The 23,902-nt window shown below is 37.2% G+C and overlaps 1 protein-coding gene across 5 annotated transcripts in view; it reads right to left on the reverse strand.

Moving 5' to 3' along the window:
- The window catches only part of CTNNA2 (catenin alpha 2), a 478,287-nt gene that overhangs the window by 336,654 nt on the left and 117,731 nt on the right, over positions 1-23,902 (reverse strand). For all 5 annotated transcript variants that reach the window (XM_040555118.1, XM_040555119.1, XM_040555120.1 and 2 more), the window contains exons 4-7: positions 21,642-21,808; positions 17,734-17,853; positions 15,183-15,449; positions 2,055-2,258 (exon numbers count right to left, since the gene is read on the reverse strand). In XM_040555118.1, the coding sequence (XP_040411052.1) occupies positions 2,055-2,258; positions 15,183-15,449; positions 17,734-17,853; positions 21,642-21,808 (758 nt within the window). The remainder of the gene's footprint in view (positions 1-2,054; positions 2,259-15,182; positions 15,450-17,733; positions 17,854-21,641; positions 21,809-23,902) is intronic.

Below are 23,902 nucleotides of genomic sequence, written 5' to 3' on the forward strand. Positions count from 1 at the left end.
GAGGCTGGTGAAGCAACTAATGACAAAAACATATCATGGGTGCGGAGAGTATCAGGAGAGGTGACAGATGTACTAAAAATGCCCTGCAGGAGCACAGAAGATCCGTGACTCTCTAACTTTCTAAGAAAGAGGTGGGCATGGGGTGTTCTGCAGGTCAAGGAAGTTTTCATATACATCCTATGCTACCTAAAAGGCAGAAGTCCCTATGCTGTTCAGCTGGATGCTATTTCCTTGTCTTGCAAGCAAAATCAGGTAAAGCCCCCTTTTTCTCCTTGCATTGCCTTTAGCATTCAGCACAACCAGCTCACATCATTGCACAGCCAACCTTGTATTTCATAGAGCTGCCTATAACCCTCCCCGTTCGTGCCTAGAATACCATCCACGGGTGCAATAACCAAAGATCAAGAATGAAACTTCAGGAATGACAACTCCAGTCTGAGTGTGTTCTTTTGCACTCTATATTCTACTTAGAATCTATGGAAATTTAATGTAAGATAGAACATAAACCGCAACCAATTTATACAGCTCTTTGCAGTGTAAATGCCTAACATGGTAAACGGGATTATCTACTTGGCAGCCAAACAGTTGAAACTCCACTTTGACCCCAAATCATAGAAGTAGATAGCTTGAAGCAAACAGTTTTAACCCGTAGAATGATTAATCTAGCAATGACTGTAAATGACATTGCCCATACCCAGCAATTCATTGTCTGTAACCGTAAAGTATGACCACGGAAAATTCAATTTGACTTTTTTTTTGTACCTCATAACAAGTACCAAAGAAGTACGCACATTTGATCAACAACCATAAGCCAGAAATGATCTGTCATTTTCCATATATATAAATAAATATGACTGAATTTTGCACGATTGATACTACGTTGTATCAGCCTACCAAGTAACCGTAAGAGTACCGATGTAAATATCAATGTTAAAGGTTCCTCCTTGAACATTGTTTTAATGATTCCAGCAAAATAAGATCAAAATATGCAATCTTATAGTCCGGTAGCAATGATAGACAAGAAACAGCAAACCATGGGATTGTCAGTCTGATAATGTTTTTTCAGATACCTGTTTGCAAATATTTTAGATCATATCAAGTACATTTGTAAAGAGAGTTTAAGACTCTTTGTTAGTCTTACATTTCAGTGCCCAAAGAGTCGCAAAAGGGGCAACCATAGGTACGACTGCTTGTTTCAAATGGCAACTACGGCATTTTTAGAAGCGAAAAAAAAAATCATTTCTTGTATTTCTCTCAACATTAAATTGCCATTTTAAAAAAGGTAGTCGATGTTGCTTAGGACTTCACATGTCCTCCACAGGAAACAGGGGTTGTATTTATGAGTTTTAATACGTTAGGCGGAGAGAATTTTCTGGAATAAGGTAGGCAGAACAAAGGTTATGCACTGCAGGTTAACACCACGTTGAACAATTCAACAACTCTTGAATCCCTTCATAGGAATAAAGATACTGTATTAAAGGCACTGCAGACATCTCGTTGTGTGAGCAGTAACACTGATTAATATTACTCACTACTTTCAGGGCAACTGAATATTTAATAGCTCCAACAGCAAGCACAGACTTTCAGTGGTTTAACCCACACAGCAGAGCACCTACAGGTAGCATCCTAACAAGCACACACAATGACCATTATCGCACAGTGGAAATCACTTTGATAATGAAACATATTCATTTTCACTAGGGAAAATTCTTCTTAGGTCATTTCCCACTGACATTTCTTGCTGTTAGGTTTCATTTTAATCTCAACATAATTATTTGTTGGCTATTTAGTACCTAAGAAGGAACTTCAATGCTACAGCTAGGGGGAGCAAGGAGTTCCTTCACATACCAAAACACATTCCTGTGAACTTCTAATTGTACCAAAGTTGTGTCATAAGTTCGCAACACGTTAAAAAGTTAAATAATTCAAATAGTGTTACCTTTACTCCTCGTATGAAGAAGCATTTATTTTTTTAAAATAATTAAAGCCATTATCTATGGAAAAGTTTAAACACCTACAAAAAAAGAAGCCAATACTAAGTCTGTATAACTTACATTATTCATATACTCGCTGAGCAGATCCTGCAGGGCCTGCCGCACGGCGTTGCACTCTGCTACGATCCTCTCCCGGCGGTCATCTCGCGTGCACGAGGAGTCTGCCATCAGCGCCGCTCCACTGATAATGCTCTCTAGCCTCTCCTCAAGAGATGGTCTGAATCGAGCCTCACTGAAAGTCATGGGGTCTAAAATGATTTTGTTCTGAAAAACAAACCAGGAGTGGGAAGATTAGGAGCATACACAAATCTTGCTTTTTCTTTTTTTTTTTTTTAAAGTCTTTTTTCAGCAGCTTCACAGGGTTTTAATCTTTCATATGGATGAATTATCTACCAAATTCCTGAAAAATAGATATCAAAGGAATATCTGGCAACTATGAAATGCCAATGTATGTATGAAAATAATTCACAGCATATATGTGTTACAAAACACTACTGGCATGAACAGCACAACTGGCTCAAATAAGAATTCTGGAATCATAAGTAGTAAAAAACAAAATAACACAAACTATAGAAGTATGTATGTAACGTGTTTGTATCTCTGTGTACATTGTGTGTACATATTTTATCTTGATGTACAGTAAAGTCATGAATAATGTTCTTTTCTGAACCTTCTAATTTTTTTTCACTGGTCAGGAAATTAATTTGAAAGGTGTAAATATTCAGCCATTGTTTTAGAAGTGCTAGGTTTTTTATGACTGAAAAGAAAGTTGAATAATCTCCATGTTTATTGATTCCTTCATTTTGATTATTTGTATTAGTAGATTATACTGCTAAAATGCTACTACGTTAGTACAATATTAAATTAAAAAATCTGAGGGAATTTTCCCTCAGAAAAGAGGGAAAGAACACTACAAGAACACTACATTAGGTAATCACAATATGTGAAACATCTTTTTAATCCCTTTTTCTAAAGGCTTCTGTAAGCCTTTATTATTTTTATTATTATTAAATTGGGGAAAAGTACTGGATCATTTAGTTGAATAACTCTGAGACTACACTATAGGAAGACAGTCTAGACACGTCTTTAATTTGTCAAATAGTACACTGGTTAGCGAAATATCTTTGCTGCACTAGAAAATGTTTTTTCCAAGTCTTTTTCCAAGACTGTCTTCTATTTACAGTGTTTGAATTCTTAAATTATGATCACTGCTAAACACTTGATAATATCAAATGTACTACCAAATATCAAGTAGGGCTAATATACACAGATTCTTCCCCAGCAGCGTACAATCTCATGTCATATTATGAGCCTTGAGTCATCAGTAGATTATCTTCTGACTTGCTTTTCTCTCCTTGTAGTTCAAGGTAACAAACACAAAGAAAGAATCTTCTGCTCCCACTTCTGGGCACCTTAGCAACACCATGACATTCAGTAACCTTTTGCTGCAGTCATGCAAATAGGTTTCATAACCACGTATTGTCTAAAAATGTTCTCTAAGTTGTACAATTCCTATCTGAGTTTTAAAAGAAAATAAAACATGATATGAATAAAAGAGATCTGAAAAAGTTAAAACTATTCTGTTTTCTAAAAATTATCACAAATACTTTAAAGCAGATAAGGTTTTTGTTAATGAACCATTTGATTTTTCACAGCATTTTGATGACATTTTGATTAGTCTATTTGCTGAAATATCCAACAGCAATCAACAAGCACAAGCTAAACGATGGAGTTAATTTGAAAACACACCATATAGTGTATTAAAATGTAAATCAGGATTTAGCAACATGATATATACACAACATCTTCCTTTAACACCAAAAATGTTATCAGTTATTATGAATCAGCAGATGTTCAAATAAAGTTATTCTAGTCTAAATTTTGATTCCAAGTCAATATGTTTTCTTTAAATTAGTGAAGTATGGCTTTCCTGAAAGATCTGCTTACTTCTCAATAAAACTTCCAATTAATTATTCCACACACAAAAAACAGAACTCCCATTACTCTGCACAGAACAAGGATAAAGCCCTGAGAAACGTGTAAACTAAGTGAATGCAAAGCAGCTAGATAGTAACAAATGCAAGGATGTCAGGAAATTTATTAAAATTCATTATTTAATAAAAAGGAAAAATGGAAGAATTCTAACCAGATATCATTTTGTTCCAGCTCCAAGAACTGCTGACTTCACAGAAACAAGCGCAGCATAAACCAGATTGTGAAATAACATCTTGCATGTATCTTCTATGGTCTGTGTTTCACAGCAGTAAGCAGAGCAGTTTTACAAGCATCTAAATTAGAAATGACTTCTCTAAGAGTTGGGCCTATGCATATTTATGTATCTGTGCTTTTCAGTCAAATGTTAATACTTAGAGTTCACTGTCACACTTATGTTCGTAAGCACTGGGATTTTTAGAAATCAGCTATAGAAATTCATCTTTACAACAGCATATTTAATTAAGAGTGAAATTGCATCAAACGACCTATCTTAGCAATTTGTGCCAATAACAAGAAAAAGTTGTAACAATAATTAGCTGCATTTTTTAGATTATTTTCTGTTCCCTTATTCAAATACGATATTTTTTTTGAGAATGAAAAATTGTGATTTTAATTACCCTAGAACTTGTCATGATCAAAGATAGCAAGTACTCTTTACTAAAGACTAGAGGAATTCTGATAGCCAACCTGTTCTACTTGTAGTTGTAGTGGGTTTACGCGACAAGGTTTTGGTAGCGGGGGGCCATAGGGGTGGCTTCTGTGAGAAGGATCTAGAAGCTGCCCCATGTTTGGCAAGGGCCCCACTGCTGACCAGAGCTGAGCCAATAAGTGGTGTTGTTTTGCGCCTCTGTGAGAGCATATTTAAGAAAGGGGGAAAAAAAAAAAAAAAAGAAAAAAAAACACTCTGCGACACACAGCAGCTGGGAGAGTGAGAGGAGTGAGGAACAGCCTTGCAGGCACCAAGGTCAGTGAAGAAGAAGGGGGAGAGGTGCTCCAGGCGCCGGAGCAGGAGTCCCCTGCGGCCTGTGGTGAGGACCATGGTGAAGCAGGCTGTCCCCCTGCAGCCCATGGAGTACCACGGTGGAGCAGGGTTCCACACTGCAGCCCGTGGAGGAGACCACGGTGGAGCAGGTGGATCTGCACCGATGGAGACTGCAGCCTGTGGAAGACCCCTGCCGGAGCAGATTCAGGGCCGGACCTGCAGCCCATGGAGAGGAGACCACGCAGGAGCAGGTGACCTGGCAGGAGCTGCCGCCCGTGGGGGATGCAGGTTGGAGCAGTTTGCTCCTGAGGGATGGACCCCATGGTACATACCCGTATCTGGAGCTGTTCTTGAAGAGCTGCTGCCTGTGGGCAGCCCACGCCGGATCAGTTCAGCAAGGACTGCATCCCGTGGGAGGGACCTCACAGCACAGGGGACGAGAGTGACCGAGAAGGAGCGGCGGCGAAGCGCTATAGACTGACCATAACCCCCATTCCCCTGTTCCCCTGCGCCGCTCGGGGGGAGGAGGTGGAAGAGGGCGGATGGCAGGGAAGGTGCTTTTGGTTTCTTTCCTTTGTTTCTCACTTCTCTAGCTTGTTAGTTATTAGCAATAAATCTTACCATCTCCCTGTGCTGAGACTGTTTTGCCCGTCACAATAATTACTGCATGATCTCCCTGTCCTTATCTCAACCCTTGAGCCCTTTTCATCGTATTTTCTCCCCGTTCCTCTTTGAGGAGGGGGAGTGAGAGAGCGGTTGTGGTGGAGCTCAGCCGCCCACCGGAGTAAAACCACCACAGTAGTGAATGTCTTAACCCATAAAGTTGATCAAGGCAACCTCCATACAGCGCTGTTGTAATTTTCATGTTTCAGCTAGAGCAAAGCAGCCAGTTCTTCCATAAAGGTTTCACTTCTCCTCTTCCTCACATCCATAGGTATAAGGCTCCCTACCTACACATCAACTTTCAAACACCTCTTAGGGAGTCACAAATCCCATTTTCCTCCTTAGAGGTTTTGGAAGACCCAGAACTCCACATTCTTCTATGGGAGCCAAGGACCTACCAAGGACATGTTCCTAAATTATTTCTATCCTTTGCTGTCCTTCAATGTGAACAAGCCACAGATCAAACATTTCCAACATCTCTGATCACTGAAACCCAACTCACTATTTTCACAAGCAGTTATGTCACACTGCCTGAATAAATTTAGGAAGTTCTGTACAAGTCACATTCAAATACTGTTTATGCTTTACATAACAAAGTGTGTATTGTTAAGAGTTGTAATTCAGCCAAGCCAAAAAAAAAAAAAAAAAAAAAAACACAACAGAAAAGGAAGAGATTTAAGAGATTTGTGGACTCTTTCTAAATGAAGAGGCCTTTATGACCATCAAAACTTATGCTTACAGAGGACAAAAGACAAAGAACTGCATTAATAAATTTTTCATCCATATCCCACAAAATATTTGTTTATAATAAATTTCTGATTTTCTATGCTACAGAAGTCTGTTAAGTATTTTTAGTGGGATATTACGTTAATGAAAAGTCAGAACCCTAGAATAACTTAGATTGGAAGGCACTTCCAGATGTCACCTGCTTTAAACAGCTCCTTAAAGTAGAGCCAACATTGACATAGGGCCAGATTGCTCAAAGCTTTATTCAGTCATGTTGTTAAATCTCTATCCTTACAGATTTTCTAAATCTCTCTGCCCCTTTTCAATATTTTATCACCTTTATGTTGTTTTTGTTTGTTTGTTTGTTTGTTTTTTTGTTTTCCCTAATATTCAAACAGAATTTCCCTGGTGTCAGTTGTGTCTCATCCCATTACCATGAATCTCCAAGTAGAGTCTGGCTCCAACTTCTCTATAGCATCCCACAAGGCAGCTGAAAAATGCCAACAAGATTGACCAAAGCCCCAAAAACTTTTCTTCTGCAGTCTGAAAAATTCCCAGCTCTGCCAGCACCTTATTTGTCATGTCCTAATGCCCCCTTGTCATCTTGAGGTCCCTCTGCTGGATCTGCTCAAAATAGATGTCAAAATAGAAAAAAAAAAAAAAAAAAAAAAAAAAAAAACTAAGAGAAGGTTAAGTCCCTGGACAGGGACGCTTTACCAGGGAGTGTAATGATAGGAGTGTGTGAATCTAATATGATAAGCTAAGAAAGAAAAAAAGCAACTGTAAATTTTGAAAAATATTCATGTAGTAGCATGAAACTGATAAACAGCAACTGCAATTATAGCTGGAGCTCTGCAGGTGGAGGAAATAACCTAGATAGAACAGAAATATATTTCAAGTGTGAAATCTGTGTATAATACTGTTTTGCAAAAATGAAAATCTAAGATAATTCCAGTAAACTGAAGTGATATATTAAATACCATGATAAACAGCAGAGCACAGCAGAAGAGAAATTTAATTGGGATTTAGGGCTTTGAGGGCCCTTTACTGACTCTTGTATTAATCTGTTGTGTGACTGGACAAATAATACCTTCTTTCTTCTATTTCTCTTTTCACACTTTATTGGTTCCTCTATTTAGAATGTAAAACCTTCAGGGCAGAGACCATTTCATAACATGATTCTCGGTGATTTACCACAATGAAAATACACTTTTCAAGGCCAACGCTACTGCAAAACAAACAATATGTCAGAACAAGGAACCAAAACCGCAGTGACAAATGCCATTTAAAAAAAAAAAAAAAAAAAGATATATATCTTAGACACGAACAATGTCACTACCACAAGGCAGCATGAAAAACTGTCATTGTATGAAAAGGAGCAGATAATATAGTGAGGGACCCAGTTTTTCAGAACAACGTGGGAGCCAACACTGTATAAAGAAGTGTTCAATGTGCTTCTTTGGAGAAGTGCCTGCACAACCATGAAAATAAATGCAGCGTGCTCACAGGTTTGTTTTATGTGTGTACGTCTATATCCCTCAAAAGTGCAAACAAGGCTATTTATATTTAATTTCTGCTTAGTGACAAATCAAATGTTTTCATTTGCCACTACGCTGTGTTTCAGATAGATACCACACAGCTGAGATTTGGAAAATAGAACACCAACAGAGGAACACTGCAACAGCACAGGGTGAAGGAGGTCCCCTTTTTCTAGCTCCCCAAAACACCCTCCTCCTGCTCACTCTGCTCCAGCACTGAACCTTTTGATCGGCTAGTTTGATTTGTTAAAAGAATAGAGAAATAAGTGAACATCTTCTCTTCTGGGAAGATAGGATGAATAAATTCATAGCAGTTTGATGAATAAATGCTCAGGACAAGAAGGTGGCAGATAAGCAGAGCCAGGGGCACATGGAGCAGTGCCAACCCCACCTCCATGCAGCAAGCAGCCTTGCCCGACTCGTTGCTCTAAATGGAGATATTACTTCCATGAAATATTGGTTATGTTCCCTTATTACATGTGTGAGTTAAATAAGCATCTCAGAGGTGCTAAATAAACACACTCAAAATAGTAACGAGAGTACTTTAATTGGATAATTTCACTAAGCATGAATTTTGAGCTACTGACAAAACTTTAATATGTTTTGGATATAATCATTTAGTCACACTTACTATTAACAACAAAATAAGAAACCCGTAATACATTGAATATCAATGGAATAATTATATTTCTGGAGAAAATCTATGTTATGTATAGGCATATAAATGTATGTGTTGATTGGATTCTTAAACTGTGTTTCATTTGTTTCCGCTATCTCTAACAAATTTGTTTGAAAGAGGGTTCACTACAAAGCCTGCTTTGCAAATAACCTGATTATTGCCTATTACGAGCAGTTGTATTTGAAAAGAAAACACAATCAAAAGAAGTATTAGCATTAAACTTACAAATGGCATTATTGATTGGGAAATCTTTCCACGAGGCTAATTTACGACACAGGAGAACTGGGATAAAGCGTTTCAAATAAACAGAAAGGAGAAATCAAGAAGCCCACTAGGTGGTGCTCGTAAACAGAAAATACACGCTCCGAGGCTCATCGGCATTCTCAATGCTAAAGGGGAAAAGAATGAACGTGCTCCTCACTGCTGGCAGGGAGCGGTGTTTCCCTTTACAGAGGTCAAATTCCTGCTACAAGTTTGATACCCAAATCCTGTCATTTGCAGTGCTGCCACTGGTGCGGTGGAGCTGACATTTCCACAATAACACATATACCTTCCCATACATACACAAGCACAGATGAAACATTAACCAAAAAAAAGTCATAAAGCCACCTACCAAGACTAAAAGCAGAAAGAACTTCCAAAGCAGGTAAACAAAATAACTTGAGTTTCTTGCTGCTCAACTATCTCATCCTGCATGGAAAATTGTGAATTACGGCATTCCCTCCTATACAAATCTTACTCTAACAGAAAAGGCAAAGGTTTTGAAGAAAGTAAAAGAAAGAAACTAATGGTGGAAAGAAGGAATAACTTTAAACCAATGCCTTTTCCCTCTTTCCTAAAGCACCAGGCCATGTGCCGCACACCTCCATCCCTCTGTTCCTGAAGGCGAGAGCAAGGAACAGGAGATGGATAATAAGAGGCTAAGGAAGGGATGGGAGGGCAGGTGCAAAGCTGTTGGCCAAAATAACCAAATGACATTAGGAAAGTAGAAGCTTGATCAGTACCAAATCAACTGAGTCCACATACACTGTTCTATTTAACTTGTAACTCCTTAGGGGAAAATAAATAAATAAATAGTATGCTGCAATGATATGGAAGAAAAAGCTCTTCAAGCCCCTTGGCACCACCAGGACCCTGAAAATTTACTCTGCTTATACCACCACTGAAAGGTAAGGTCAGCATCCTCAAAGGTATTTCAAAGGTATTTTTTGGAAACACAAAATGTTTAAATATACTGTAAAATACAACTTTTGTTGTTGTTATTCACTATTTTCTTAACGTGTGAAGGATGGCTACTCTGGGATTCTTCCCCATTCAAGGGATCTGAGGAGCACAGGAAGAGCCATAAAGTGCCTCACCAAACAGGAGCTTCTGACATACAGGGATGCAGCCGGATTGCTTTCATATGTGAAATGATCAGCTCAGCACCATGGCAACTTAAAAGCCACTTCAGCTCCATAAGTGAAAAGAAAAACAATGTATATTTCAGAGTCATACATGAGATTATCTGATTTGGCATCACGCTCTCTCCATTCCATGCTAACCTGGCTGTCCCTATTTAAATTCAGTAGATAACTGCTGCTATGCAGAAATAGCTATTTCACTCTTCTTCCCTGGACACTAGAGCTAAACAAGCCTGGTTTCAATTTCTTATGGGGGACACGCAGTACATTTTTTGCAATTATTTCTTACGACTTCAATTCTGAAACAAACACGTTTCAATTCTTTTTTTGAAGCTCATATTTAGTACATTTTCTTCCAGCATCACAAATCACTTCTCTGAAGAACATATTTACAAATAAATTGAGACTGCATAAACATTTTGAGAGATCCATTCCCAGGTTGGCCATTTGCTATAGTCATTTGTCCAAAAAGCAACATTTTAAAGGTAGTTATTTCGTGACTGCATGATACTGCATCACTTCTGTCTGCTACATTCACGTCACCTTTGGACTACTCTTAATTTTATTAATAAAAAAAAAATAAAAATGTCCTTTGTTATTCCCTTGTTGTACTCAGGTATGCTGTCTTTTCAGTTTCTACCCATTTTTTCCATTACACACGTTAGATATTTTGCTCCATTTACAGAGCACTGCATTCACTAACCCTCAAAAATGTTTTCAAGGCATTATTCATATCTCAGAAAAGTATGTTATGATATTCCACTTATTAATTATGAACTCCATTTACAGCCTGGAGAACAGGGACCAGCGCATCAGCCACCTTGTTTCTCATAACAAGCAGTCATCTCCCAAATGCTAGACTTGAATTCTTTAAAAAGTTACTGAAGATTGACTTTCTCTGCCTGGAAGCTTTCTGTTCAAATCCTTCTAACAAAATGTGGTGCATTTTCAGTAACTTAAATACAGAAATACCTTACATAGGAAAAACAAAAATAATTTTGACCACCTCTTTCACTTTTCTAGCAGATCAATCGTTTTATAAAAGAAATTTCCATATTCATTCAAGATAATGTGATTGTGAAATCAGATAGTAAAGGGGTGACAGGCACAGCAGCTCAAGATGTAACACAGCTGAATGTTGCTGGTGAGCAGCTTTAAAGACAAATGGATGTCTGCACAGAGAAACAATAAATCACCGGAGCACTAAAATAACATCAAGTATAAGGTGTGTCTGCTTGAATTAGCATCTGTTAAAAAACTGGGACTATATATATATATATATTTTTTTAACAAATGCAATCTCATTTCATTCCATTGATAGATACAGAATAGATAGATACTTGGCAATTTATTATGTGTACACACACACACAAAACTCAAAGAGATAGGCAGCTAAGCAGCCTCATCAGTTTTCATATCTTCTTTCTGGGGTAATACAAAAGGTGACAGGTATTGGCTTTTAGCATCAATGGAAAATATTTTCTTTTCTCTCTTTTTTTTTTTTCCTTTTTCCCCCCCCCCCTCTAAGTCAGAGGCTTTATATATTTTATCCTTGACTCATAATTCATCATGGACAACACAAGCCCTGCTCCAAACACAGAAATATTCATTTTTATGGATCAATATTTACCCTCACAGCAAAAAGATGATTACCATACTTGTTCCTATCAAAATGTAAGCAAGATATTTAGGAATATTTAAAGTATTAAGTATTTTAGGGTGCCATACTTGAAACTCCGATAATTGGAATTTCAGCAGTGCTTACACTTTCAGAGTGTTGTTTGCACATCCCACAACTGCACTTCCAGAAACTAGGAATCCTATAATCACAGAATCATTAAGGCTGGAAAAGCCCTCCAAGATCATCTGGTCCAACCATCACCCTACTACCAATGTCACCCACTGAATCATGTCCCAGCCTTGATCCATGATCTGCCTGGAGGCACTCTCTGGCTCTCTGGAGATACCCAGTGCCCAATAAATAGCATTTCTTCATGTCACTGACAGCATGTGGCAACAGCAATCCCTTGGCAACGGAGAGGCTGAGACCTACTCAGCCTTTCCAGACCAAAACTACCATTTGCTCAGTGTAAGCAGAGTATTTTCAGAATTCACAATAAGTTCTTAGCAAAGTAACTTGCAGAAATTTGGTTAAGTTTCACAAGCAGAGCAAAAGTTGTGCTCTTAGTTGCAGCAAGAACCCAGAATATTGAATGAACATAAAGTATATACCAAACTTTAATAATTAATTCTGTCAATAGTAAATCCAAGAATATCTGCATTTAAATGATCTGAAAATAATGCAGAAACATTTAAGTTAAAGGACAAAAAACAGGTATTAGACATGTGCTTTTGAATCCTTCATCAATCAACGTCAAACAGTACTTTAAAGCAGCAAACACTGAGAAGAAACAGATTTGTGAACTCTTCATTTCTACATAAACTATCTCTGAGAGGCAGTAAACAATAACTCTTCCCAAAGACTTTGCTGCTAATAACTCACAGGTGATGTTATACCACAAGTCACTCAGGCATATGACACGATGCAGTATAACAATTAACCTAATTAAACACAAAAGCTGAAGTGTTTAAAATAGGTGGAATAAGTATTTACATTACACGAGATGATATTTTGACAGAGAAAATATTCAGGCAATTTACACTGCAGTTATTTGAAGTGTTAAACCACAGAGCACTGATTCTGAAATTTGAACTACTGAAGCCTGGTAAATTACTGAAACTGGTAAATGTTATGGAAAAGTTTGCAAACTTTTTTTGATATGGAAGAATTATCTTGTTATACAATACCAGGCTTAGTATGCACTTTATAACAAAATCAAATTGATCTCAGTCAACATGTCTGATACTATAAATAAATGCACTATGAAATCACTCTCGCTGCAAAAGCTAACCTTCCTTTCCCTTGTCCACATGGTACTTTTTTTTTCTTGCCATATTTGTACCCATGACATAGTTACACGAGACTGGTAATTTTGCTTTCTTGCTTGCTTGTAAAATATACGGGTAAATTCAGAATCATCCCACGACTAAGGCTTTCCCTGAAGTTTGGGGAATGTTGTCTCTGCTACAAAATTGGGTTCAAATAAATCTCATTCAACAGCTAAGCGGTGAGGCAAAATAGGAAATGTAGTTAGAAAGCAGATGAAGCAATACTTGCAGTCTTTGTATTTTTATTAAGAGATGAAAATTTTTGTTTCTTAAAATTAGAAAAATTCTCAAAAAAAGCCTGTTTTTCCACATGTAACTATGAACAGAGCATGATACCATGACTATACATCTCACATACACATTTATGATGCCTGCAACATCACATAAATTGTAAAAGACTTTACCTGCGGAGATAAATGATGAACAAATAATCTCAGAAAGAGGCAGGGCACAATATCAGATGTCTCGCACAGTCTCCACAGCCCCAGGAATCACTAAATTTACTTTCACTAAGCACAATGACTCCCTTTGCATTGACCAGCTGCCTTTTCCAGATAGCAGTAGCATCATCAGTTTAGAACTGCTAAGAGTCATGTGTTTTCTGTCACTGTTTGTCAAACCTCTGCTGTCCATAGCACGCAAAGTCCCACACAAAGCCAGAGGGCAATCAGGGATATTATTCTCAGGACCTTACCAGTATGGGACCTGTCAGCTGAGAAGGCTCTGAAAACCAGGCAGAATTCTTTAAATCTTGACCCACAACAATATTACGGGAGAAACTACAGAACTAGAAATATAGACACTAAAAAAAGATTGTATCGTCAATGCAGGCAGTACTGCTTCCTTAATCTAAAAGCATGATGAAACTTGAGCCCATCTTTGAGTACTGCTGTAGTTCTGAATGGTTTTATCAGTTTCACCTTCTGCAATTCCTTTTTATTCACTACATTTGCAACTTCTTTGGCCAGTGAAGGAGAAAATTGATTATCCACCCTTATGCAACCCTGCCTCATTCCCAGAGCACGGCTTCTCCTGTGCACCACATGAGGCACCACAGCATGAACAGAGTATGTTTTCTAATGGCATGAACCCTTCTGCTCCTCAGCTACCAGCCTGTACCTCTCTTCCTGTGCCTATCTGCACATTTTCAGCTGTCATGTTTCCAGATCTGTCCCCATTTCCCTTTTGCTATTATTTGTATACTCATTCTCTGCCTTTTTTACAATATCTTTCTCAGTTCTTGAGCTTCCATTGCTCCTGTAATGTTTACTCGTTCGATTACCATCTCCACAGCAGGCCCGATGACAGTAAACCAGAGATGCAGAAGAGAAGCCCAATCCACTAGGACATGAGATGAACATCCTGTACAAATTCCTCCACTTTCAGTGCTAAATACAGTAGGATTTAATAGCTCCTGAAGGTCTTACAGATGCTTGCATTGCAAATTTGTGCATTAGTCTAAGAGAAAAATACACTGTTACCTAATAACAATTTTAGCAAACCCTTATATAAAATTAGAATTAATGGGAAAAAAATATTTTCATATACTGTCTTCAAATGAAGTTTTTCTACTTTCTAAAAAACTGCACTCAAGTCTGAAATGGGGAAATATATATATATATATAAAGAAAAAAAGGTTTGTTAATGAAATTAGGTGTTAAGAAAGTTACTTAAGCAAAACTGGAGCTGCTGCTGTAACTGAGACTGCAGCACCTTGTCTGCAGCTAAAGTTACTGATAACAACTGCGTTTGAAAAGATGTTTGACTCATATATTTGATGAACATAATTCATGACTCAACAAATGCATTGTTAATGTTTCTAGGACACTATTTTCCACCGGCATCTTTGTTTTCCTGTTCTGCCTTCCTCCCTGACATGCTGGACAAATATGCTTTCACCATTCAACAAAAGGCATGAAAAATGTCACAGAAGTAAAACTGTCAGATTAATCACACTTTGCATTATTTAGAACTATGTAGTAGATTTTTCAAGGACACTAGGGTAGAAGACAACTTCTTTATAACAGCTGTAGCATATGAGCAAAAACTCTTATAATTCAAGTCCATTAGCAGCAAACAACGATTCCTCATTAAAAGTAACACAAATCAATCTCTGCACTTTGCCTCTGCAGTCTAAGGAAATTGACCTGAATGAAGAGAGAAATTTGAGTCCTGTTCAAAACCCACTCAGTTAAAAAGCACTCTCGATTTAATGGTGAAACACTTCATTTTCTGCACACTTCTGATACTTACATCGAATTCATTTAGTGCAGCAGCAAGCTCTCCTATGCCAGTGTGCCCCTTGTTCTCATCAGTGGGTGAGGTGGCCTGGGCAGCATTGGAGATACCAGCAATTGCTTCTTGTACCTGCTTGAAGACATAATCCCTGTTGGCCCTAGTGGCTGCAACATCAGGGTGACGAAGAAACGCTTGGGATGCAGTGTACAACATCGTGGCATTCTTCTTCAGAGCACCTCGAGCTGCAGCCATTTCATCCCTGCAGTGAGGATCTTTCAGTTCCTGCAGAAAAACATGCAAATATTTGGTTGTGAATTGAAGTTTTAGTGTTAGAATGTATTGTCTACACAGTCACTGTCTAGTGATATTGCAGAGATGGAATTAATGACAGAATCTACCATAAATCCCATAAAATCTCTCTCCTGCTCAGTAAAGTCCATTCTTTCTGCGTAGCTACAGCTCATACATTTTGCTCACAAAGAGCAGAATTGTTCTTAAAGAGCCCATATGTATGCCTTATTCAAAGACCAGCATACAATTAAGAAAAAAAAAATAGTAATATTTAAAAAATCTGTATTTTCTCTTCCTGATTGACTGGATTCGTTCTGCTGATTCCATAAAGGCAACAAGAGTGCAGCAATATCATTGCAGCATCATCATTGCAACATCATATTTTTCTTAAATACTATACCTATGTCCTTTACAAAATCACCATAAAATAGACCTAAAGGTCTAATAAAAAATAAAAGAGATTTTATTAATGAGTATGGTTTTAGTTCATAAAGACCCTGTAAATATGCCCCTTGTTATTTTTGTTATAGGCATAATTATATTTTTATTCTGGTTATTTAATTCATGGAACATATGCTTTATGGGTTCTTAAGAATTATGAATATTTCATGAGTTGGATTCCTCCTAAAGATTTTTTTTTCCCCTTTTTGTCACGGAAAGTCCATGAATATGTCTTACTTTCCTGTCTACCACTGCTGTGCTTTTAGATGCTTTTTCCTAGGGTTTTCCTTGCATATATAAGGCACATTTGCCTTTTCTTCATATTTTGCTCTATTTCTCATGTGTTTTGCTTTTTGTTTTACTGACATATACTTCCTTTTCTTTCTTCTGACAACAAACGTCAGATATTGTGCCTTGCCTTACCAGAATAAGAAGACATTGTTACTGTTATTTTATGCAGGAGGAAATTTATTTATACATAATATCCCTCTGTCCATGAAAGCCTTCCAAACATTAGGTAAGCTTGTCCTAACAACATTCATAAGCAGTAAGAAAACACTATTACTTCTGTTTTAAAATGGTGAACAAAGAATTTGGAGAGCTGAATAGTTTACTTATGTTCACATATAGAACCTAAGGCAAAAACTAAGAAAGAACCCAGATGTTCCGGGTTTCAAGGTTTTAGCCATTCATGAATTTCAAACACATGACTGATAGACAGTTCTCAAAGAGAATTAAGTTACTAAAAGCTTTGTCATTTACAAAACAGAAGAGATTAAAGGAAAGCATACGAAAATCTAAGTACTACCTTCTCATTCTGTCAAGATTTTCCATAAGTATATGGAACTCTTTAGTAGCACTGTAAAAATGTGGAGGAAGAAGGAAAATTTGAAAGGTCTATACTATGATTTTCTGCTATCTTATACAATCTCCAATAAGAACTTGAGACATATACCTTCATTAGCTTTCTTATTTTCACTTTTTCCTGTAATTATAACTACACTTCTGTAAAAGAAGTGTCTGAATATACAAAATAGCATTGTTTACATGTTACTAGGTTTTACATTTTTAATTTGTTAGAAATATACATGTGATACAGAAGTAAATTGGTATCACTGTAATGCAGAAAATAAATAGAAGGAAGAACGTGAAAAGCCAACTTTCTAAACCAGGTGTGCTGTGCCATACAAAGACAACATCCCTGAAAGATTAGTGGTATTCAAACACAGCTCAAGTTGAAGAACCCTTACACAACTCCGTAATGACGGACTGTCTAGACTCTTTGAAAGAACAGTGTTTAGGAGAAATTTCTGTTTAACACAAAGTTGTGTAATTACAGGCGCTGAATAAATGTTATCATGACTTTGTTTTTTTTTCCATCTGCCTTAGTAATAAATGAATTGTCTTTTTAAGTATCTAAAAACTAACAATGTTGGTTTTAAAAACGAAAAGTAGATTTCACTTCTTCCAGAAGCTGAATTAGACTAGACTACTAAAGAGCTCATGCTTTTCCAGCTGTCAGAATGCCCTGAAGTCAGCATAGGTTAGAATTAAACAGGAATAACCATCAAGTGAAAACTATTCTTAACCTCCTGAATCACTTGCCTTTTCACCCTTTATTCCATTATTAATTGAATCCACTTGAACAATATTCTTAAAGGAAGTAATGGCATGTTCAAAAACTTCATCACATTCAGAAAAATCAGTATGATTAAATGATAGGCCATGACATAGCAATTAATGATTGTACATTTTAAACTAGACTTGAACATAAAACACAAGATCTTTAGAACCAAGTCTAACCTTCTCAACCACTGCTTTAGAATTCACTCACCTGTTGTCGTCTAGCAGCTACATAGTTCAGTTTTACCATCTCTTTCCCAAATTCTTTAAAGCGATTTGCTAAATCTTGCTCGTTTGTTGCATTTTTCACTGCTTCAAGTGCTTCCTCTACCTAGAACATGACACATCAGCTCTGTTATCATTTTAATCCAGTTGCACTATTTGACAAAATCTGTAATTATTCTATCCATCGCTCCTTATTATATGGATCCAATTTAGCTTTGAGGTCCATCACTGTACAGTGGCTTTACGATAGTCCCACTAACTTTAATCAGGTTTCTTAATAGAGGAGCTGTCTGATTGCCATTCTGCATGTACTGTACTTTGGAATCATGTAAAGACAGTGTAAAAGAAATAGCTATATTCATTTCCCCATTCATATTTATCAGACGAAATGTTTAATATCTGTGGGTTTTACAACAAAAGAGATGGATATGTTCTTAATGTGTGGTATAGGCTTCATGTGAAAATACAGTGAAGTTGTTAATTCTGGACAAGAATTTTAAAGAAGGAAACTAAAACTTACTGTTAATATTTAAATTTACCCTAATGTTTTAAAAAACTGCATCATTGTTAAACAAATGGAACAATAGATTTAACCCAGAATATAGTTATTATTTCCTTTTTCTCAGCTTTACTAGGAGATTCTTTTCAGTTACTTCAAAACTGAAAAAAGAATCTATCAAGGAAAACAGAGCTGCAGTTCTTCAGTCATCCTGTAGCTAGCAGACAAACATATAAAACCCTGGTTACACTAACAAGTTAATCTATTAAATCTATCATAAAACTTTGCCTTATGTATAGCAAGAAAAAAAATATATGAAGGGATAAAATATTCTTTCAACACAGAAAGCAAGTAACTTCTCCTGTGACTAGGCAGGAATTCAGATTTGTATTTCTCTCCCTCACAAGATAAAAATGCAATTCCAAGCAAAAAGATTGAAAATTGAATACCTTCTATTCATCCTTCTTTCTAAAAGCAATTGCTTCAATTCATGAGAATGTGTATAAGCTTTTAAACAGACACATTTTCTCCTCTAAGAGAAACAGCTAATTCTGATAGAGACATACTCCTATACAAGAATATGCCCACAGCTTATTCTTCAAATGCCACTGGAAAACCATAAATTCGATAGAAGATGGCGTCTAATGATTTTAGAAAATAAACAAATATGTGTAGAACTTGTCTTTTAGCTATTTGTGTGGCTCTAACTATGTTTTTCTACCTGTGAGAGAGGATATTTGTATTGTGATCTCTTAACTACCTTCTGTGGATTCAAGACTATCCACAAATTACAGGGCAGTAGAATAGCAAACTCATAGATTTCTATACGAAAAGGTGTAATTCCAGAACATAAATCTGTAGCATTGTTGGAAATATTTTTCTAAGCCAGAGAGCTGCAAGCTACACCTTATTCCAAATCCAATTACTTCCTTTTTTCTTAGAAAGCACAGCAGTTTTTAAAGCTGAACTATCTGACTCCTTAACCGTTGAATACAAATTATAAAAGCATCACTGCACGAACTAATTTGCTCCTGCAGGTTTTCCCTGCAAAATATGAACATCGCTCTTTCAGATCAAGAAGCATTTACATTAAACCACCTGAATCTCTAACATTTGTAATGAGAAACGTGGGCATGACAAACTGATGTACATTTTTGTAAGCCCTGCCAGCCCTCTGTTAAATAAAATTGCTAGAGGATTTGTTACAGATTCCACTCTGATAATCACATTTTGAAAGATGTTGATCATACTCTACTGTGCATTATCTACCGTACAGACCATGAAATTTCAAAATGAATAAACTGGTTACTTAAGGTATTTGAAAGGACGTGAGCATGAAACCCTTATTTATTTTTATAAAATTACTCTTTAAAATTCATTTCACTATCCTTAAAAAAGCACAACCACACTCAACTATACAGATGGCTTCCCCTGATTAACTAGCACATAATTACTATAGACTCATAATGCTTTATGTCCATCATCACATTATATTAGTGAAATTATCACATCACATATTATATTATTACTGAAAGAAATGACTGAGTGTCCTTCCAGATCACAACTGCATATATCCCCTCTGAAACATTAATTAAAATGCACTATTTCTGATGAAGTCTGAAGCGTAACACACTCCTTTGACATGCTTTCAATGAAAACTGATTACAGTACATTGCAGGATCCCTGCAATCAGCCTTCATAACTTTGACATGGTGAATGATTTGAGTTTATTAATTTTATGGTTAACTTACACTAATCTTTGAATGTTACCACTGAGTCAACACAAGAGCTGTCCCATAGTAATAGTTTTATATATATGTATGTATATATATATAAACACTTTTTTCCTAGTAATTTATTTTTATCTAAAACTGCATTATAAAATGGTAAGATAAAATAGTTACACTGTCCAATCCTCAGAAATAAATTATACTTTTTAACCTGAAAAACATAATCAAATTTAAGGTCCCGAAACTGAATTTTGCTACAAACAGCCACAGACATCTGGGTTCATTGAGAACAGGAGGCTAGGATATTCACAGTGATAACTGACAAATGCAGACATTACAAGCCACAGTGCCATACACTGTCCTTGCAAATCCAGGGTGCAAACTGTGTAAGTAAATACACCCACTTCCAAAAGACTATTAGGCATTTGTTTTCTCAATAACATAGCACACTGCTGTAACAGAAGGAGGAAATCTCAGATGTGAGAACAATATTTCTCACCACCTATGAAAAAGCTTGAATTTTAATCATAGTGCTTAGAGAAAGCTGTTGTTCATAATATTAAGTGTTAGTCTCACTAGCAAAGGATTATTTGAATTATAGCTGTTTAGAGTATTATAGTGGGGAAAAATTAAAAGCATATTCATGAGAGATGATGTTTACACTGAACATAATCACAGAGTGATGCGTGACAGCTATGAGAAAATCATTCTGTTACTAGAGCAGAACTCACTAGTATACATGCAGAAAAATCTGCTTTTTTCATTATAAAAACTGTTTTCATACTATTTAGCTTATCTGCACAATTTTCCAGTTGAAAGGTTCCCATTTTGTGCAAGAAGATAATTTTATTTTACAGTCACACTGTTAAAAAGACAAACTAAAGAAACTTTGTAGACAGTTATTAAAAAGAAGGCAACTCCTCTGCCAAACACACACATATACTCTGAAAGCTTTAAATATTCTGTATACGAACTTCTGCAAAAATTTGTTTTGTTTCAGAGTTTTTGGTTTATTTATGCAATAAAAGTGAAATAAAACTAACTAAAAACAAGCAAAAAAAAAAAAAATCCCAGTTTCTATTTCAACGACTTTTAACATGCCCGCATAAAAATATGAATGGTTGCAACTAAATGTGAATACTAATCCATACCAAGATATCTCGTAATCTGTAATTCCTCTTTATTCTGTTTCATTGATGACTGATTAAGCACTTGTACTATTTTGTCAGAAAAAAAAAAAAATTCAATCTTCTGACACCTTCAGATGTTGTACAGACTTCAAGTACTACAACTGTAGTACCTAAACTCTGCCACAAGATAGCAATACTTTACAAGTACTGAGTTAGTAAACGATCCAGGTAAAATGCAAAGTGAGTCAAGCAGATGCATCTGTTCAGTGCAGTGGGGTGCTTATCAGCAGTACTACTCCAGTCACTGAAGACATCTGACAATTTTTGCTTTAAGTCTCCAAAATTTCATTTCCTTAAAATTAGAAAATGAATTAGACCAATGTGGAAATGTGTGCTTCATCCTAATTCCTGCTCAGCACTGAAAATAAACACTGAAATAGAGTAAGAAATATGACCACTGACATTCACTACTGATTTCTCCCTATTTTTGTATATACAAAATGCAAAAACAATACAGAACGTTAAAAATGCATACAATTTTCAGATGTGACAGAAGCCTCATGACGTCAGCCATATCAGCCAGGATGAGCAAGCGAGTAACGGCAGAAAGCAAGGCACGAGCAGCCCGCACCATGGTGCCTCGTTTCACAGAGGAGCATGGGTCGTCAGCAAACTCTGAAGAGGCGATTCTCATTGTTTCTCCTAGAATTGAAAATATTATAATTGAACAATAGTTTTACATGTGCTTTTTTTTTTTTTCCAGCAACTATAAACCATCCACTAATTAAGTGCTCTTAGGAAAATATTAGTGACTTAGTACCCAATATTGAATTGCTCAAGGGAAATACATTTTTAAAACGTGTACAGCAACTGCCTTGATATCTTTCTGCCTTTTTTCTTTATTCCCAAACTGCTGTTGTTGTTCTAGAGCAGTCACCTGTAACAATTAAGACAGAAAACAAAAAACCTAGACAGACTGCTGAGCAAACCACCTCAACAAAAGACAGATACCACTGTGTTACACAACTACAGAACTCACCTCTGTCAGCAGAGAGAACAGAGTAAACCAACACTATTGCCCTTACTGCATCTCTCTACAGCTCCTTCTTCCAGCTACATCCTCCTTCAATCCTGCAAGAACTCCTTGCCTCTTGCTCACATACATACTTACTCTGTTTTTCCACCTAGAAGAGCTATCACTTCAACTAGAGAATTTTTCAAAAGAAAAAAAAAAAAAAACTGAGTAACAGAGTAACCATTGCTGCCATAATTTCACTGTCCAGTCTTCTCTTATCACTCCTTGTATTCTCCATCCCAAACTGCCCTGATACGCACATCCCACCCCCCCCCGTCCCCCACCCTCAGCTCCCATAGCTGCCTTTCTATGGACTAAGCAAAACACTCTCTGGGATAATAAATACCACATGCGCTGCCTGGATACATTATTCCTGTTTAATTTTAGCAATGAATCATACCATATCCTGAGTTGGAAGGGACCCACAAGGGTCCTGGAGTCCAACTCCCGGCTCCACACAGGACCACCCAAAAATCAGACCATGTGTCTGAGAGCGCTGTCCAAATGCTTCTTGATCTTCTTGACCACTCTCCTAAGGAGCCTGTCCCAGTGCCCGACCACCCTCTGGGTGCAGAACCTTTACCTAACACCCAGCCTGACCCTCCCCTGTCCCAGCTCCATGCCATTCCCTTGGGTCCTGTCACTGTCCCCAGAGAGCAGAGTTCAGCGCCTGCCCCTCCGCTCCCCTCGTGAGGGAGCTGCAGGCCGCCATGAGGCCTCCGCTCGGCCTGCTCTGCTCGGGGCTGAAAAAAACAAGCGATCTCAGCCACTCCTCATGTCTTCCCCTGTAGACCCCTCGCTATCTTTGTAGCCCTTCTTTGGACACTCTCTAATGGTTTTCTGTCCTTATATTGTGGCACCCAAAACTTCACCTAGTACTCGAGGTCAGGCCGCCTCAGCACAGAGCAGAGGGGGACAATCACTTCCATCGCCCAGCTAGCCATGCCATGCCTGAGGCACCCCAAGGTACGGTTGATCCTCCTGGCTGCCAGGACATGCTGCTGGCTCATGTTCAGCTTGCTGTCAACCAAAACCTCAGATCCCTTTCTTCACCAAGAATCATAATTGTGTTATTCAATACAATACTTGGTAAGCAGTTTGAGATTTTTAAGGACTAACTTCACTTCTCCATTTGAGTAGACAGAAGTATTAAAAAAAAAAAATAAACATTTCTTAGTGCTTGTGCAATGAAAGAGCTTAGGCTCCTTCCGTAAAGCTGAGATCTAGTAATTGTATGCTAATACAGCAAATACTGCTTTTAAAGGAGTAACAGTAGGGCTAGGTTGGAATACAGCAGCAAAAGGAAGACAGGGAGAAGCTGAAGGAAAATATCAGAAAGAAGGGTGAACTACAGAAATAAGATAAGTTGGCAAGATAACGGTGGAAAAGGCTTTGAAATCAAATTGGGAACTTCTTTTCCCCTTATTTACAGCAAGGAATAAGTGACATACCTAAGCATAAAAGAGTTTAAAAATCATAACTCTCTTACAAAGATTTGGTAATCCAATTTAAGCAAACACAGATTGTGAAGCTCAACTGAAAGGGAAGTATTACACTAAATTACATGGAAATGCAATTAACATCACACAGAGATCAGGTAAAACCTGATATGTAAAAATATATACATATATATGTATGTATAAAATGTGAATGAAAAATGAACAGCACACCTCTGGAAGTCAAAGAAACTAATGGTTTAATGCAGTGGTAATAGAGAAAGA

The sequence above is a fragment of the Cygnus olor genome, chromosome 4, assembly GCF_009769625.2.
Source record: "Cygnus olor isolate bCygOlo1 chromosome 4, bCygOlo1.pri.v2, whole genome shotgun sequence".
NCBI lineage: Eukaryota > Metazoa > Chordata > Aves > Anseriformes > Anatidae > Cygnus > Cygnus olor.